Source organism: Chlorocebus sabaeus, chromosome 25 (assembly GCF_047675955.1).
Source record: "Chlorocebus sabaeus isolate Y175 chromosome 25, mChlSab1.0.hap1, whole genome shotgun sequence".
Classification (NCBI taxonomy): domain Eukaryota; kingdom Metazoa; phylum Chordata; class Mammalia; order Primates; family Cercopithecidae; genus Chlorocebus; species Chlorocebus sabaeus.
Window position 1 is genome coordinate 55,955,189 of NC_132928.1, and position 19,164 is coordinate 55,974,352.

General features: G+C 37.1%; 1 protein-coding gene across 3 annotated transcripts in view; it reads right to left on the bottom strand.

The window, feature by feature from the left end:
- KLHL20 (kelch like family member 20) overlaps nucleotides 1-19,164 on the bottom strand; it is a 64,597-nt gene that overhangs the window by 21,698 nt on the left and 23,735 nt on the right. For all 3 annotated transcript variants that reach the window (XM_007989455.3, XM_073011786.1, XM_037985940.2), the window contains exons 4-7: nucleotides 11,961-12,119; nucleotides 10,580-10,674; nucleotides 8,153-8,268; nucleotides 7,029-7,212 (exon numbers count right to left, since the gene is read on the bottom strand). In XM_007989455.3, the coding sequence (XP_007987646.1) occupies nucleotides 7,029-7,212; nucleotides 8,153-8,268; nucleotides 10,580-10,674; nucleotides 11,961-12,119 (554 nt within the window). The remainder of the gene's footprint in view (nucleotides 1-7,028; nucleotides 7,213-8,152; nucleotides 8,269-10,579; nucleotides 10,675-11,960; nucleotides 12,120-19,164) is intronic.

The window sequence follows — 19,164 nt, forward strand, 5'->3', positions numbered from 1 at the left end:
GTGGCTGTACTAGTTTACGTTGCCACCAGCAGTGTAGAAGTGTTCCCTGTTCACAGCATCCACGCCAACATCTACTGGTTTTTGATTTTTTTATTATGGCCATCCTTGCAGGAGTAAGGTGGTATCACATTGTGGTTCTCATTTGCATTTCCCTGATCATTGTGATGTTGAGCATTTTTTCATGTTTGTTGGCAATTTGTATATTTTCTTTTGAGAACTGTTTATTCATGTCCTAGGATTTTTTTTCTCACTGACTTAAGTTCGTTGTAGATTCTGGATATTAGTTGTTTTTCAGATGTATAGATTGCGAAGATTTTTTCACACTCTGCGGGTTGTCTGTTTACTCTGCTGACTGTTCCTTTTGCCATGCAACAGTTCTTCAGTTTAATTAGGTCCCAGCTATTTATCTTTTGTTTTTATTGCATTTGCTTTTGGGTTCCTGGTCATGAAATCCTTGCCTAAGCCAATATCAAGAAGGGTTTTTCCAGTGTTATCTTCTAGAATTTTTACAGTTTCAGGTCTTAGGGTTTAAGTCCTTAATCCATCTTGAGTTGATTTTTGTATAATATGAGAGATGAGGATCCAGTTTCGTTTCCTTACATGTGGCTAGCTAATTATCCCAGCACCATTTGTTGAAAAGAGTGTTCTTGCCCCTCTTTATGTTTTTCTTTGCTTTGTCGAAGATCAGTTGGCTCTAAGTATTTGGGTTTATTTCTGGGTTCTCTATTCTGTTGCATTGGTCTATATACCTATTTTTATACCAGTACCACACTGTTTTGGCGACTATGACTCTATAGTATAGTTTGAAATTAGGTAGTGTGATGCCTCCAGATTTGTTCTTTTTGCTTAGTATTGCTTTGGCTATGCAGGCTCTTTTTTGGTTCCATATGATCTTTATAATTGTTTTTTTTTTTTAATTCTGTGAAGAATGATGGTGGTATTCTGATGGTGATTGTATTGAATTTGTAGACTGCTTTGGCAATATTTTCACAATATTGATTCTACCCATCCATGAGCATGGGATGTGTTTCCATTTGTTTGTGGCATCTATGATTTCTTTCTGCACTGTTTTGTAGTTTTTCTTGTAGAGGTCTTTCAACTCCTTTGTTAGGTATATTCTTGATTATTTTATTTTTTTGCAGCTATTGTAAAAAATGTTAAGTTCTTGATTTCATTCTCCGCTTGGGTGCTGTTGGTGTATAGAAGAGCTACTGATTTTTGTACATTAATCTTATATCTGGAAACTTCGCTGAATTATTTTATCAGTTATAGGTGCTTTCTAGAGGAGTCCTTAGGATTTTCATGGTAAACGATCATATCATCAGCAAACAGTGACAATGAGACTTCCTCTTTAGTGATCTGGATGCCCTTTATTTCTTTCTCTTGTCTGATTGCTCTGGCCAGGACTTCCAGTACTATGTTGAAGAGGAGTGGTGAAAGTGGGCATCCTTGTCTTTTCCCCATGCTCACAGGAAATGCTTTCAACTTTTCCCCATTCAGTATGTTGTCTGTGGGTTTGTTATAGATGGCTTTTATTGCATTAAAGTATGTCCCTCGTATGCCAATTTTGTTGAGAGTTTTAATCATAAAGGGACGCTGAGTTTTGTCAAATGCTTTTTTTGCATCTATTGACATGATCATGTGATTTTTGTTTTTAATTCTGTTTATGTGGTGTATCACATTTAATGACTTGCGTATGTTAAACCATCCCTGCATCCCTGGCATGAAACACACTTGATCAAGGTGGATTATCTTTTTGATATGATGTTGGATTCGGTTAGCTAGTATTTTGTTAAGGATTTTAGCATCTATGCTCATCAATGATATCAGTCTTTAGTTTTCTTTTTTGGTTATGTCCTTTCCTGGTTTTGGTATTAGGGTGATGCTAGCTTCACAGAATGAATTATGAATTATTAGGGAGGGTTCCTTCTTTCTCTATCTTGTGGAATAGTGTCAAAAGGATTGGTACCAATTCTTCTTTGAATGTCTGGTAGAATTCTGCTGTGAATCCATCTGGTCCTGGACTTTTTTTTTGTTGTAATTTTTAAATTACTACTTCAATCTTGCTGCTTGTTATTGGTGTGTTCAGGGTATCTAATTCTTCCTAAGATAGGAGGGTTGCATTTTTCCAAGAATTTATTCATCTCTTCTAGGTTTTCTAGTTTATATGTGTAAACTTGTTTATAGTCGCCTTGAATGATCTTTGGTATTTCAGTCGTGTCAGTTGTAATAGCTCCTGTTTTGTTTTCTAGTGAGGTTATTTGGATTTTCTCTTCTTTTCTTGGTTAATCTTGCCAATGGTCTATCAATTTTATTTATCTTTTCAAGTAACTAGCTTTTTGCTTCATTTATCTTTTGTATTTTTTTGTTGTTGTTGTTGTTTCAATTTCATGTAGCTCTGCTCTGATCTTGGTTATTTCCTTTGGGTTTGGTTTGTTCTTGTTTCCCTAGTTCCTTGAGGTGTGAGCTTAGATTGTCTTTGCTCTTTCAGACTTCTTGATGATGTAGGCATTTAGGGCTATGAACTTTCCTCTTAGCACTGCCTTTGTTGTGTATCCCAGAGGTTTTGATAGGTTGTGTCATTATTGTCATTAAGTTCGAAGAATTTTAAAATTTCCATCTTGATTTCATTTTTGACCCAATGCTCATTCAGGAGCAGGTTATTTAATTTCCATGTATTTGCATGGTTTTGAAGGTTCCTTTTGGAGTTGACTTCCAGTTTTATTCCACTGTGGTCTGAGTGCTTGATATAATTTCAATTTTCTTAAGTTTATTGAGGTTCATTTTATGGCTTGTCTTATGGTCTATCTTGGAGAAAGTTCCATGAGCTGTTGAATAGAATGTGTATCCTGTGGTTTTTGGATGAAATGTTCTGTATATATCTGTTAAATCCATTTTTTCCAAGGTATAGTTTAAATTCATTGTTTCTTTGTTGAATTTCTGTCTTGATGACCTGTCTAGTGCTGTCAGTGGAGTACTGAAGTCTCCCACTATTGTTGTGTTGCTGTCTATCTCATTTCTTGGGTCTATTAGTAATTGTTTTATAAGTTTAGGAGCTCGTTAGGTGCATATATGTTTAGGACTATGATATTTTCCTGTTGGACAAGGCTTTTTACCATTATATACTGTCCCTCTTTGTCTCTTTTAACCACTGTTGCTTTAAAGTTTGTTTTGTCTGATATAAGAACAGCTACCCCTGCTCGCTTTTGGTGTCTATTTGAATGAAATGCCTTTTTCCACTGCTTTAAGTTTATGTGCGTTCTTATGTGTTAGGTGAGTCTCCTGAAGGCAGCAGATAGTTGGTTGGTGAGTTCTTATCCATTCTGCGGTTCTGTACCTTTTAAGTGGAGCATTTAGGTCATTTACATTCAATGTTAGGATTTAAATGTGAGGTACCGTTACTTTCATTGTGTTCTCTGTTGCCTGTGTACTTTGGTTTTGTTTTTTGTTTTTGCTTTTTAACTTGTATTTTTGCATTATAGGTTCTTTGTGATTTATGCTTTAAAGAGGTTCTGTTTTGATGTGTTTCTAGGATTTGTTTCAAGATTTAGAGCTCCTTTTAGAAGTTCTTGTAGTGGTGATTTGGTAATGACAAATTATCTTAGCATTTGTCTGTCTGAAAATGGCTTATCTTTCCTTCATATATAAGGCTTAGTTTTACTGGATACAAAATTCTTGGCTGATAATTGTTTTGTCTGAGGAGGATGAAGATAGGTCCCCAATCCCTTCTAGCTTGCAGGGTTTCTGCTGAGAAATCTGCTGTTAATGATAGGTTTTCCTTCATAAGTTACCCAGTGTTTCTGTCTCACAGCTCTTGATTCTTTCCTTCATCTTGAGTTTGGATAACCTGATGACAACGTGCCTAAGGAAAGATCTTTTTGTGATGAATTTCACAGGTGTTCTTTGTGCTTCCTATATTTGGATGTTTAGGTCTCTCACAAGGCTGGGGAAATTTTCCTTGATTACTCTCCCGAGTATGTTTTCCAGGCTTTTAGAATTCTCTTCTTCCTTGGGTATACTGGTTATTCTTATTTTGGTTAACATAATTCCAGACTTTTTGGAGGCTTGTTCATATTTTCTTATTCTTTTTTCTTTGTCTTCGTAGGATTGGGTTAATTCAAAGACCTTGTCTTTGAGCTCTGAATTTCTTCTACTTGTTCAATTCTATTACTGAGACTTTCCAGAGCATTTTGCATTTCTAAAAGTGTGTCCAAAGTTTCCTGAATTTTTGTTTTCTCATTAAGCTATCTATTTCCTTGAGTGTTTCTCCCTTCACTTCTTGTATCATTTTTGGATTTCCTTGCATTGGGCTTCACCTTTCTCTGGTCCCTCCCTGATTAGCTTAATAACTGACCTCCTGAATTCTTTTTCAGGTAAATCAGGGAATCTTCTTGATTTGGATCCATTGCTGGTGAATTAGTATGATTTTTTGGGGGTGTTGAAGAGCCTTGTTTTGTCATGTTACCAGGGTTGGTTTTCTGGTGCCTTCTCATTTGGGTAGGCTCTGTCAGAGGGAAGGTCTAGGGATGAAGGCTGTTGTTCAGATTCTTTTGTTCCACGAAGTGTTCCCCTGATATAGTATTCTCCCTCTTTTCCTATGGATGTGGCTTCCTATGAGCCAAATTGCAGTGATTATTGTCTCTTTTCTGGGTCTAGCCACCCAGTGAGTCTACTCGGCTCTGGGCTGGTAGTAGGAGATGTCTGCAGAGTCCTGTGAACCGTCTATGGGTCTCTCAGCTGTGGATACCAGTGCCTGTTCTGGTGGAGGGTGCAGTGGACTCTGTGAGGGTCCTTAGTTTTGGTGGTTTAATGCTTTATTTTTGTGTTGGTTGGCCTCCTGCCAGGAGGTGGTGCTTTCCAGAAAGCATCAGCTGTAGTAATATGGAGAGGAACTGGTGGTAGGTGGGGTCCTAGAACTCCCAAGATTATATGCCCTTTGTCTTCCACTACCAGGGTGGACAGGGAAGGACCATCAGGTGGGGGCAGGATTAGGCATGTCTGAGCTCAGACTCTTCTTGGGCAGGTCTTGCTGCGACTGCTGTTGGGGATGGGGGAAGAGATTCCCAGGTCACTTGAGTTGTGTTGCTAGGAAGATTATGACTGCCTCTGCTGAGTCATGCAGGTTGTCAGGAAAGTGGGGGAAAGCCGGTAGTCACAGGCCTCACTCAGCTCCCACACAAACTGAAGGGCGGGTCTCACTCCCACCGTACCTGCCTCCCAACTCTGAGTCTGTTTCCAGGCCACGGGCGACAGGCTTGAAAACTTGCCCAAGGCTATCCACCTCCCAGCTGCAAGAGAAAAGGGTTTTAGTTCTCTCCCTGCCAGTGAAGTCTGCACGCAGGATTTGCACCCTCCCTTGCGTTCTGGTCAGGAGGCTTCTCCCCCTGCTCAAATTGTTACAAAGGTCAGCTAGAGAATTCCTTCTCCCTGGGGAGTTTTATCTCCTGCTCCTCTGGCCACCCTCCCGATGGATCCCAGTGGTGCTAGGCCTGCTTGGCCACCATTTGGACCCAGCGAACTCCCAGGGCCTTTCTGCTGCTTCCTCTACCCTTGTATTTCGCTTGGCTCTCTAACTTGACTCAGCTCTGGGTAAAGTTGGAAATTTCTCCTGTGAACAGACCTTCAGCTTCTCCAGTAGGGGTGTGTGTTTGGAAGAGGAGGGTCTCCCTTTCCCACTTCTGCAGTTGGGGCACTCACAGTATGTGGGGTTTCTCTCGGGTCCTGAAGGAGCAGTCTGCTTTCTTCAGAGGGTCTGTGGGTCCTCTTGATATTGCTGATTTTTTCTTGCAGTCAATCTGGAGCTAAAATTTACAGTCAAGCCGGAGCTTCAATCTAGTCCTGCCTCCCGTCCGCCATGATCTCTTCCGCGATGCCATCAATTTATTTTTCCCTTCTGTGATGTCATCAATTTATTTTTAAGTGTGTGTTGTTTTATTTTATTTTTGAGAGGAGTCTTGCTTTGTCACCCAGACTAGAGTGCAATGGCGCAATCTCATCTCATGGCAACCTTTACTTCCCAAGCTCAAGCGGGCCCCAAGCCTCAGTCTCCTGAGTGGCTGGGACTACAGGCATGCACCACTACAACTGGTAATTTTTTTGTATTTTTTGTAGAGATGAGGTTTCTCTATGTTGCAGTTTTTTACCTCTATGGGACTGATCCCTCTACTTTTTAAGATTTTTTTCCCCAGCTGCACAATCTATACCCTTAAAACTGCAGTGTTTCATAGATGTGTTATGGAAATTAAGAGTCACTGTTAATCAACACAACTTCTTGAGAGCAAAAAGCTATGGAAACATCAGTTACTATAGATTACCAATGTGCCCAGTAACTATGATAGATATTATAGTGAAATACATTTCAACACGTACAGTACAATGTGATGGATATGTACAAACATGTTCAAAATACTTATGGAAGGCAAAGAAACAAGTAAATAGTAACTAACTCATCTATATGGTGTCATAGAAAGTTGTATGTAGTAAGTAACATTTGTGTCTTGAAGGAAATGTTAAGTCTTTTTTTTTTTTTTGAGAAGGAGTCTCGCTCTTTTGCCCAGGCTGGAATGCAGTGGCGGGATCTCAGCTCACTGCAAGCTCTGCCTCCTGGGTTCTGGCCATTCTCCTGCCTCAACCTCCTGAGTAGCTGGGATTACAGGCGTGAGCCACCATGCCCAGCCAAAGGAAATGTAAGTCTTAAAATAGGAGAAGTATCCCAGGGAAAAAAGAACAGCATGCATATATGTAAGGAGAGAGGTATGAAGGAAGACAGCATGTCCAAGGAACTGCAGGCAATTTGATGTGTCTGCAGTAGCATGCTTAGGGAGGGGTAGTATGTCATGAGAGACAGACTAGAGAAATAGGTGGAGACCAAATCATAAAGAATTTGTGTATCATACTAACTTGTTTAGGTTGCCAACTAGTGCCACAGATGCAATACTAAAGCATTAAGTCACATTTGATTCCTAATTAACATCTCAAATAAAACTATATGAATAGTAGAGAGAAAATTACAGATTGACCTTACTCACCTTTCAACACTGTTGAGATAAGAGGATCCATCATGGCCTCCTACTGCATATAACAGATCATCAAGAACACTGACCCCAACTCCGCATCTCCTTTTGCTCATTGAAGCCACCATTCTCCATTCATTGGTCTGTGGATCATATCGTTCAACACTGGAAATGGCATCTCCACTGCACCAACCACCAACTGGGGAAGTAATAGAAATGGTCAAGAGAATCCTATCCTGAAGCATAGAATGTAACACTCACTACGAACTTCAATGTGACCTAATGCTTAGACTCACCAAATGTCTCTAGCAGTAGGCCAAAATGCAAGTTATGACTTTAACTCATTCCCCTGGGATTGTTATAATCTTTAATTAATTCTGTAAATAAGTTAGTATTACATCTATTTTACAAAGGAGGGCAATGATACCAATTCAAATAGGATTATGACATAATATGTATATATGGATAGAATGGAGAAATTATAGATGGATATGCATAGAGTGGAGAAATAAATTATAATTGTTTAATATGTTTTTCACAATTCCATGTAATTATGAGATGAGCTGCACATTGATATATAAATTAACGCATGTGACTCATTTCAACAAAACATCTACTGCATGACATTTTTATTTTTTATTTTTTGAGACAGGATCTTGTTCTGTTCCCCAGGCTGGAGTACAGTGGTACAATCACAGCTCACTGCAGCCTTGACCTCCTAGGTTCAAGCCATCCTCCTGTCTCAGCCTCCCAAGTAGCTGGGACTACAGGCATGTACTACCACATTCAGCTAATTGTTTTTCTTATTTTTTTGTAAAGATGGGGCCTCCCTATATTGCCCAGGCTGGTCTCAAACACCTGGCCTCCCAAAATGCTGGGATTATAGGCATGAGCCACTGTGCCCAGCCAACATTTTTCGATTTATATAAAAATAGATATTAAAGGTGTTGAATGAGAAAAAAAATAGAGCACTCTTTTGGAGTATATCAGTGTTGAATCATGGATTAAGAGTCAAGCTACATGCTGACTTATTATTTGTTTCTTATGACAGTAAATATCACAATTGTCCAAAGGATTATTCAAATGATAATTTCTCACATGGGAAAATACTCAATTTACTAACAGTATAAGATCCAAACCTGCAAAGAGTACTTCCCCACATCGGATAGGTTTCCGTGGTCTCGTCCTTGGTCCTTGCATTAGTGGTCGTTCTTGCGGCAACAGGAGGTAGTTTTTAGCCTCATCTACCAAGTCTCTGTAGAAAAAATTCTCCCTTTATTCCAAATATCTAAATTACATTGTTAGTTAAGTCCCAATGTAGTTTAGGAATATACAGGTTGGCAAAGGGAAGGAAGCATAAATCAAACCAAATCATGAATGCCAGCCAATATTAAAACTGGCACAAACATGAAAGCAATAATGCCAGTCAAACTGAGTTGTGAATTGATTATTTCCATCATGACTCATATCTCACTGCAAATTTAGCCTAAAGCTCAACATGCTTACAGCCAACGATAACTTATAGAAAAGTAAAAATCACAATTTGATTACCACACTGCAGAGTTACTACTTTTTAATAAATTTTATTAGATTCTGCAAGATATTAGCAAGGTAGCACATCAGTCAGGGCAAGAGTTATTTGCTAAATTAGTTAAAGTAATAAAATGGGGTCAAAAATCAGATTGCTAAAAAGAAACACTGTACTGTCACAAATTCGCTATCTGGTAACATATGAATGGTTTACTCTCAACAAGTCTACTGAGACAAATTTCCTGTCTTGTTAAGATACTTTAAGAGAAGAATCTAGTAATTACACTTGTAATTACTGTGCCATGGCTCACGCCTGTAATCCCAACACTTTCGGAGGCTGAGGGGCGGGTGGATCACGAGGTCAAGAGATCAAGACCATCCTGGCCAATATGGTGAAACCCTGTCTCTACTAAAAATACAAAAAGTAGCCAGGCATGGTAGCGCACACCTGTAGTCCCAGCTACTCGGGAGGCTGAGGCAGGAGAATAGCTTGATCTTGGGAGGCGGAGGTTGCAGTGAGCCGAGATTGTGCCACTGCATTCCAGCCTGGCAACGGAGTGAGACTCCGTCTCAAAAAAAAAAAAAAAAAAAAAAAAAAAAAAAAAAAAAAAAAGACTTTGACCTCCTAATAGTTTGTTAGGTCATTTGAGGGTTCCTAGAAATAATACTATAGAGTTATAATATTGGGCAAACCAACACAAAATTAATGGTAGTAACAAGACTTACAGCTATACGCTAGTCCTGGTTTTAAGTGCTTAATATATATAAACTCATTTAATCTTCACAACAGCCTTATGGAATAGGCACTATTATCATCCTCACTTTATAGAGGAAGAAACTGCAGCACAAAGAAGTTAGGATATCAGGAAGGGTCTTCTTTTAAATGTGACTTCATAAGTACCTTTACTTTCTGCATCAGAATCAGTACAATCTGATTTACGTTTAATGGAGGAGGGCATCTATGTATTATTTCTTCAGATTTCAGCATGTATAATGTATATGGTTTTCCTTTTTGCTACTGCAAATATTTAGGGAGAATTAATTACCATTTGTCTGTGTTTTAAATATAAAAGACAAATATCTAGTTTAACTCTAGTTCACGGTAAAGGGAAAAACAATGATTAATATAAAAAAGATATAATAAAATAAAATAGAAACATCTAAAATCCCCTCCAGCCTCTCCTGTTAAAAGAACAGGCTTTAGTTTATAGAAGAAATGCAAGTGAATCTACACGTCCTACCACCATTCTAAAATCAGGGATCATTCTAAATGTCTTTAATCACCAAGGGAGGTCCAAAGGTCAGTGTAGTTTAAAAAGTTCTGAGTATGGATTTTCTCTTTCACTTTTATATTTGGGACATGCTGGGAAAAATGGTTAAAAATTGCAGATTTCAGATTTGAACCTAAATCTTAAAATCTGTCAAATTGGGAATGTAATTTATTACATTTTGTATATACTTTAGAGACAGCCTAGTAAAACAGGTTGCCTTTTCCCCCCCACTTTGTAAAAGTAGTTGGAGTTTCTTTTGTCAAAAAAATTCTGGAAACTGCTTCACCTAGTTCTAGTGAAAATCTTTCTACAGCTATTTTAGAAGGTGGCAGATCTTTAACTCTGTCCACAATTTAGAAAGCAAGGCTGATTCTATTCCCCAAGCAGACATATGTGATGGAAGGAAAAAATGTTCACTGACAGAGTCAACATTTTCTATTATCTCAAGCAAAAAAAAAGTATTAGCAGAAAATTGACTCTTCAAATTCAAGCCTGCATCAGAATCTTGGAAATCTACCTCTTTATTGCCACTTCTACACCAATAAGCACCACACATAAAAAACTAATGGAATGGAACACTGGAAGTTTAGTTCTCTCTTCTTCCTTTTCCTCCTCTTGACCCTAGCCCAGAAGAAAATCTTGTTAAATTAATGCCCTGATTTCAGCTCTACAAAATACAACATTTAGGAAGCAATATAAATAAAGAAATTAGGAAGAAATAGCAATGCTTAGTTGTAGATTTTTCCCATCCAGGGTCACTCATACCTGCATTCTTCATCACTTTTGATGAGGGGATCAGAGCCTACTGTGCCCACGAGGAACTTGGGACTAAGCAAAGGCAAACGAACATGCTGCAGCACCTATGAGAAAATAAACACCATTATTTTAATTAATTAATTTTGAGATAGGTCTTACTTTGTTGCCCAGGCTGGAGTGCAGTGGCGTGATCATGGATCACTGCAGCCTCAACCTCCTGGGCTCAAGTGATCTGCCTACCTCAGCCTCCAGAGTAGCTGCAACTACAGGTACATGCCACCGTGCCCAGTGAATTTTTGTATTTTTTTTTTTTTGTAGAAACGGGGAATCACCATGCTGCCCAGGCTGGTCTCAAACACCTGAGCTTAAGCAATCTGCCTGCCTTATCCTCCCAAGTGCTGGAATTATGGGCTTGCACCACTGCACCCAACCAATAAACACTATTAAAGGCATGAGCTCTCATCTATAAGATATTTAAGAGAATACATGACCCATGGTACCCTACTGTGCTTCCAATTGTTTTGGGATCTCACTGAATACCATAAATAAGGAAGGCGGGAAGGCGTAACTACTAAAAATGTTCAGCAATACATTATAAGCTGGACTCAAATTAATTCACAATCCAGAAGAATATCTTGTTGAATTGCTAAAGACTATAATCACAATAACGAGAATGGGTCTAAAGTGAACTACTGATCGCTCAGTGACGACTGATGCATCATCTCTTTACTCTTGAAAGTGTGGTACTATTTCCAAGTTATATTGAAGGAAAACTGTGGTAGGATTTCCAAGCTATAGAAAAGAAGCATCCTTGCTTTCTTTTGTTCATTTTATACAATTTAAGTTTTGAATTGTGCTATCATTCAAAAGTAGAATTGATCCAAAATATGGAGAAAGCAAAGGAGCAAAAAGCCCACATTAATAAGCAACCAAAATGCTTCTAAATACTTATTTCCTTGATTATTTGGAAACAGATGGACCTTCTTACAGACAAATGTAGAGTGATAACTGTTTTATGTTTGCATGACAATACATATTATCTCATCTAGTACTAAGTAGTTTCTTTTTTTTTTTTTTTGAGACGGAGTCTCGCTCTGTCGCCAGGCTGGAGTGCAGTGGTGCAATCTCGGCTCACTGCAATCCCCGCCTCCTGGGTTCAAGCGATTCTCCTGCCTCAGGCTCCCAAGTAGCTGGGACTACAGGCACCCACCACCACACCCAGCTAATTTTTGTATTTTTAGTAGAGACGGGGTTTCACCATGTTGGCCAGGATGGTCTTGATCTCTTGACCTTGTGATCCACCCACCTCGGCCTCCCAAAGTGATGGGATTACAGGCATAAGCCACCGCGCCTGGCCAGTAGTTTCTTAGAGAAGCATTTTTATCATTACCTGGGGTAACTGAGGACGTCTTTCCTGAATACTGTATTTGACCCAGGCCATCACTGCATTGAACACTTGTTCTTCACTGCGAACGTTTAGTTCATCACTGGATATTATATCAATGAGTTGATTGGCTGGAAGCAACATGAACTCTTCACTCTCCATTACCTGTTCAAAGTTAGGTAAGAAGAAAAAAAAAATCCTGTGATCACATTTATTGCCTCAATGTTTTTCTTCAGGGTTATGGGACAAAGCTGTATTCCACAATGCACTGAAGTTTAAAATGATACCACAAGAAAAACTTATAAAGAGAACAAAGGAAGGTACAGAAGACACTATTAAAGTTTAGTAAAAATAATCATTTGTGATTCAAGCAAATTAGAAAAAATGACTTAAAAAATAAATGATCAAAATAAAAATTTATATTCAAAATAAGCGAAATTAACTATACCAAACTATAACTCCAGATATATGAGGCATATAAAAAGTCAGGAAAAGCTTTCAGAAGATTAGTTGCTGAATAGGCAGTGTCTAGGGCAGAAAAACCAAGGGGTCAGTTTAAAAAAAGAATAAGAATGTTAGCAGTTCTGTAAACAAGAATGAATATAATGAGGAGAGTATTAGACCAGTGAAAAAACTCTGAGGACCAAACTCTCTAATATATATGCTAGTGAGAATCTACAAACACCAATAATTTGTCTTTACCTAAGGCTAGGCAACTGTCAGAATGGAGACAAAACGGCAACAAGGATATTACCTTGTTGAGAAGGCCAGCCACCTATTCCAAGGCCTTGTAATTCCATTCATCAGGACGTAGAGTAAAAGGGACAGGGTGCAACGCGGAGGAAAGAAACAGTCACTGCTACCCTTCATACCCTTCACGTGATTTGTTATATTATTACTCAGGAGACTATACTACATGTGATGTCTATTAGTGCAGGCAGTACCTCTAATGAAGTTGATGGATTCTCTTGGGACAGGGTTATATTCACACCATCAAAAAGTCAGAATATTTAGCAGAATATGCAATAGGTCACAAAAATACTTTAAATATTTTATTAAGAATGTTTTGCTTAGCCAAGTGTGGTGGCTCATGCCTGCAATCCAAACAATTTGGGAGGCTGAGGCAGGAGAATTATTTGAGCTCAGGAATTCAAGACCAGCCTGGGCAACATAGTGAGACCTCATTTCTACAAAAATAAAAAATAAAAAAATTAGCTAAGGCTCGGTGTGGTGGCTCATGCCTATAACCCCAGCACTTTGGGAGGCTGAGGCGGGTGAATCACTTGAGGTCAGGAGTTTGAGACCAGCCTGGCCAACATGGTGAAACCTTGAGGCAGGAGAATCACTTGAACGCGGGAGAGGGAGGTTGCAGTAAGCCAAGATTGCGCCATTTCACTCCAGCCTGGGCAACAGAGTGAGGCTCCGTTTCAAAAAAAAAAAGAAAAGAAAAATTAGCCGGACATGGTGGTGCGTGCCTGTAGTCCCTTCTATTCCAGGGGCTGAAGTGAATGGATCACTTGGGCCCAGAAGGTCAAGGCTGCAGTAAGCTGTAGTTGTACCAGCATCACGGCACTCCGGCCTGAGAGACAGGCGAGGCCCTATCACCAAAAAAAAAAAAAAAAAAAAAAAAAATCTCGAGTGCATTAGGAAAAAAAATGCAAATCTTAAAATAAAACAGTAAAGGGCCATAAGGCCCGTTATATTTATAGCAGAAATAATAACAAGCACTTCAATTTTTATGGCCTAAGTCTTCAAACGATCTGAGTGACTTTCTGAGGTTCAGGAAATTAAATAGGTAACCTTTAAATTTTAGCTGAGGTTGCTTACGTAATTTAGTAATTAGAATAGTTGCATTTTTTTTTATCTGTGGTAGGGCTGCTTAGTTTGGCAAACAAAAATACAAGATATACTTATACTATAAATTACTTGTTTATCTGGAATTTAAATTTAATTGGGTGCCCTGTATTTTATCTGTTAACCTTGTGTTGAGGGACTACAAACTTCAGGGCTAAATTTGGGGCCTAGCTCTAGTAAGTGTGTTGGTCTTCACAGCAAGCAAAACTTTAGTCATGGCTGCATCTTGCTTTCCTCTTCCTTTTCTCTCTGATTTCTTCACTTAAGTATGGTATTGTATATCTTTGTGAAGTGCCTAAACATTTCTTTTTACATTTCATCAGAGTATAAACCAAATGTTATAAAAATATGAATGATCACCAAGTTTGAAGTTTATGAATAATCTACTGTTAACTCATTTTTTTTTTTTTTTTTTTTTGAGAGGGAGTTTCCCACTGTCTCCCAGGCGGGAGTGCAGTGGCGCCATCTCGGCTCACTGCAAGCTCCGCCTCCCGGGTTCAGGCCGTTCTCGTGCCTCAGCCTCACGAGTAGCTGGGACTACAGGCCTGGCTAGTTTTTTTGTATTTTTTAGTAGAGACGGGGTTTCACCGTGTTAGCCAGGATGGTCTGGATCACCTGACCTCGTGATCCGCCTGTCTCAGCCTCCCAAAGTGCTGGGATTACAGGCGTGAGCCACCGCGCCCGGCCGGTGTTAACTCATTTAATGGAAACGCAAGATGTCAGGAAGATTTGAAAATTTGTGAGAGAAAATATTTGGCACTAAGAGCAGAGAGTAAAAATAATACTTTTAATAGACATGCCTGGCTAAAATGTCACCTCTCTTTTTCCCACAACCAGTAAAAGGATATTAATGATCTAGCACTAAAGTCTATCCTTGAATCAAATAACCAAGTTAAGAAAATAATGCTTCACAATATCTACTCTTAAATAAGAGGAGAGGAGATCTGAACTGTAAGCCCCACACTATTATGGTAATCAGCTTACTTTTAGTTTCTTCAGATGAATGTAGATGCTATTTGAAGAATGAATAAAGCTGAAAACAAGCATGAATGAATAAGCAAAGTCATCTGGAATTGTTCTAACAAACATGGTGAACTTAGTTGTTGAGTTTAAAGACAATTTAAAAATGTATTATGAGCAGAGTAACACTGTAGGAATTAAGCTAGGTCTAATGAAGTAGGAGAAAATTAAATACAGATTTGATTAAGTTCAAAAATAATTTAAATGAGTCACAAATGTTAAGCTCCAAATGACTTTTTTTGCACCTACATGGAGCCATGCTAGTCCAATAAACAAGGGTACGATTTCCTCACTGGGATTTCAATATGGTATGTATCAGGTTCACTTCAGAGGCAGGATTAGAACTAAAAGGGATTTCAGAACTTTCTCTACTGTCAAGAATATTCTTCAGATATTTGTGAATACTTTAGGTCTAAAACACAACTTAGAGCAGGACATTAAAAAAAAAAAAAAACTTTAAGTGTATAGCTCGATGAGTTCTGATAAATTATATACTCATGTAAACAAGACCACAATCAAGATACAGAACATTACCATAACCCAAAAACGTTCTGAAGCAGAGAATTCTTAATGTGGGGTCCAAAGCCTTTAGCGTATTGTTTTGGAGCTCCTCAGTGATGGCAAATCTTTATTTTTGGAAAGTGGATTTGTATTTGAAAACAGTGGGAAGAAATGAAGAGACAAGTCTGTTATGAAGGCATCTAAAGAAGTTAGATTATTTTCGGCCGGGCGCGGTGGCTCAAGCCTGTAATCCCAGCACTTTGGGAGGCCGAGACAGGCGGATCACGAGGTCAGGAGATCAAGACCATCCTGGCGAACAAGGTGAAACCCCGTCTCTACTAAAAAAGTACAAAAAAACTACCCGGGCGAGGTGGCGGGCGCCTGTAGTCCCAGCTACTCGGGAGGCTGAGGCAGGAGAATGGCGTGAACCCGGGAGGCGGAGCTTGCAGTGAGCTGAGATTCGGCCACTGCACTCCAGCCTGGGTGCCAGAGCGAGACTCCGTCTCAAAAAAAAAAAAAAAAAAAAAAAAGAAGTTAGATTATTTTCAATGAAAAATTAAATGTGACCAAAAAATAATGATTCTATCAACATTAATTAATAATATAAACCCCATTTAAGTCATAGAATTTCCCCTTTAATACTTTACTGGAACTAATTTACTAATAGTTTGTTAAGAATTTTTGTATCTCCTTTTGGTGGACAGAACTAGGAAATTTTTTTTTAAGGGTAAAAATACATTAAGATTTCATATTGGTATATCCAAATTTAGATTGTATAACTTTTACTCAACTTCTTTAATTTTATATTTGTCTCTTTTTTGTATGCTAAAAATCTCAATTTTTAACAATATTAACATACTCAATTATTTGATTATTTTACTATATATGTACATAATAGTTTACAAATAACACAATATTTTTATTAAAAGTATGCTTATTGGAAAAAAAAAAAAAAAAAGAATTTTTGTATCTAAGATCATGAAAGATACTGATCCGTAGTTTTCTTTTAGTGTCTGTGGTTTCAATCAGGGCAATTCTGGCCTTATAAAATGAGTTGGTAACTTCATTTTCCTTTTCTGAAAGACTTTGCATAGGATTAGTGTTATTTCTTCTTTACATGTTTGATAAATTCACCATCTGGGACTGGCATTTTCTTTGTGAGAAGGTTTTTAAATTATTAATTCAATTTATTTCATAGATATAGGGTTATTCTGTTTTTCTGTTTCTTCTTAAGTTAGTTTTTGTAATTTGTATTTTCTTCAGAAAATTTGCCTATTTCATCTCAGTGAATTTATAGGTAAAATGTTGTTTATAGTATTTCCTTATCATCCTTCTTATGTATAAAGGATTTGTAGTGATATCTTCTCTTTCATTCCTGTTACTGGTAACTTGTATCTTTTTTCCTTCTTTTCTTGATCAGTATGGAGATGCAGGTTCATCATTTTTTTTTAAAGAGCTCTTGGTTTTTATTCTAATTTTTATTATTTTCGTCATTCTACTGTGGGTTTAATTTGCTTTTCTTTTTCTAGTTTGTAAAAGTAACCAGTGCAACAAAAATACAAACTTTCCTATATACTAAATGAAATTAAAATAAAAAGCAAAGAAGATTCCACATAGAAAAAGAAATACAGTAAATATAACTGAATCAGCTATTATTGATAAAAATATGACAGAGTTGAAAACAAATATATCAGTCAGAGCAATCAATGCAAATGGGTTTAAACTGCCTATTTAAAGAAAAATATTTCAAATCCGCTCATAAAGCAAAACTCAGTTCCACACTAATTCAAGAAAAATACTTAAAACATCGTAATTTGAACAGGCTAAAAGTAATGGGAAGGACAAATACCAGTCAAATGGAAACAATAAGAAAATGAGTTGAAATCCAGATTATCAGACAAACTAGAATTTAGACAACAAATGAATTAAATCTGACAAGGGGAACACTTTACAAAGCTCAAAGTCACAATTTATAATCAAGACATAAAGTTATGATTATGCATAAGGCAACACAGTAACTACCTATAGATGATATAAAGAGAAATAGACACACTAATAATAAGAGACTTTAACACACAGGTCCAAGGACAAAAAAGGAATATAGAAGAGCTAAGCAACATAATCAATAAGGTAGATCTTATGCATACACATCCAATACTATGAGAATAGAAACTAGAAAATACACATTTTTCTCAAGCACACATAAAATAGAAAAATTGATCATATAGAAGGTTACCAAGAAAGCAAATTTCACAGAGTAGAATTATTACACTTATCAAAGTGCACTAAAACTAGCAATTAAAAATGAAATTTAAAAAACACAAAAAACCTTTCCATCTAGAAATTGGAAAAATTTATTAATAGTTTTTGAGTTAAAGAGAAATATAAACAGAATTTCTATAAAACAATGATAATGAAGCACTACAGACCAGAATCAATTAAATATATTCAAAACAGTGATCTGAGAATAGCTTTAAATATTTACAGTAGTTAATATGAAAGAATGAAAATAAATTAATTCTCAATTCAAACAGCTAGAAAAAGAATAAGCGAAAATAAAGTACAAGAAAGAAGATAATAAAGGTAAAACCAGAATGAAATACAATCAAGCAAAAAGGTAGTAGATCTAATTAATAAGTAAAAAATCCTGTTTGAAAAAAAGTTAAAACGGATTACTAGTTAACTTGTACAAGGAAAGAAACATTAAAAACACACATACAAAATCAAAGTATTAAGGATAAATAACCACTGATACAGAAATTTAAAAATTAAAGAGATTACTTTGTATACCTCTATACAGATAAATTTGAAAACCTAGATGAAATTGGTAATTGTCTAGGGAAATACAGTTTACCCAAACTGATCTCTGTAAAGAAAGAAAATTTCATAGAAGAAATAGAAAAACTTATCAATAAATTACTTTACAGAAAAGCACTAAACCTAGATGATTTCAGAGGGAAATTCTATCAAACTTTTACAGACCATAGTCTCCATAGTATACTTATTGTTTCAGAGCACAGAACATGAAGAAAACTTCCAACTCATTTTCATGAAGTATAACATTTATACTTAACTTGAAAAAGACAGTACAAGGAAATTAAAGATTAATATCATTTATGAATATTGATGTAAAAATACTAAATATTAGTGAGTAGATTCTAACACCACCATAACAAAGAGGTGTATGCTAATAATTCAAAGATGTTTCACTTGTAGGATTCCATTAATGTAAGTTACATTAATGGGTTTAAGGAGAAAGTTCATATGATTATCTTCATAAAAACTAAAAAAGTCTTTGACAAAATTCAACACTGCTCCTAATAAAAAGTATTCAAGAGAATAGGAATTGTTGGACATGAATACTTTTTTTTTTTTGGGAGACAAAGTCTCGCTCTGTTGCCCAAGCTGGAGTGCAGCGGCGCAATCTCGGCTCACTGCAACCTCCAGCTCCTGGGTTCAAGCGAATACTTTCTAAACATGATAAAATATCTACACCTCAATCCTAAACCAATATAGTACTTAATGGGAAAACACCAGAGGCATTCCTACTAATGTCAGCAACAAAGGAAGTATGTACAATATTTCCATTACTATTTAACATTTTACTAGAGTTATCAAGCAACTAGACAAAAGAAAACAATTAGAAGCATTAACAATTGGAAAGGAAGAAATAAAACTACTAATATGCAAGTGATATAATAGGATTCCAAAAAATCTCTAAAGAAGATTTACTTTGGTAAAAGTAACTCAAAGAATAAAAAAATTCAGTGAGGCAGCTTTCATACACATTAATGATCACCAGTTAGAAGATATAATGGAGGAGAAAAACCTATTT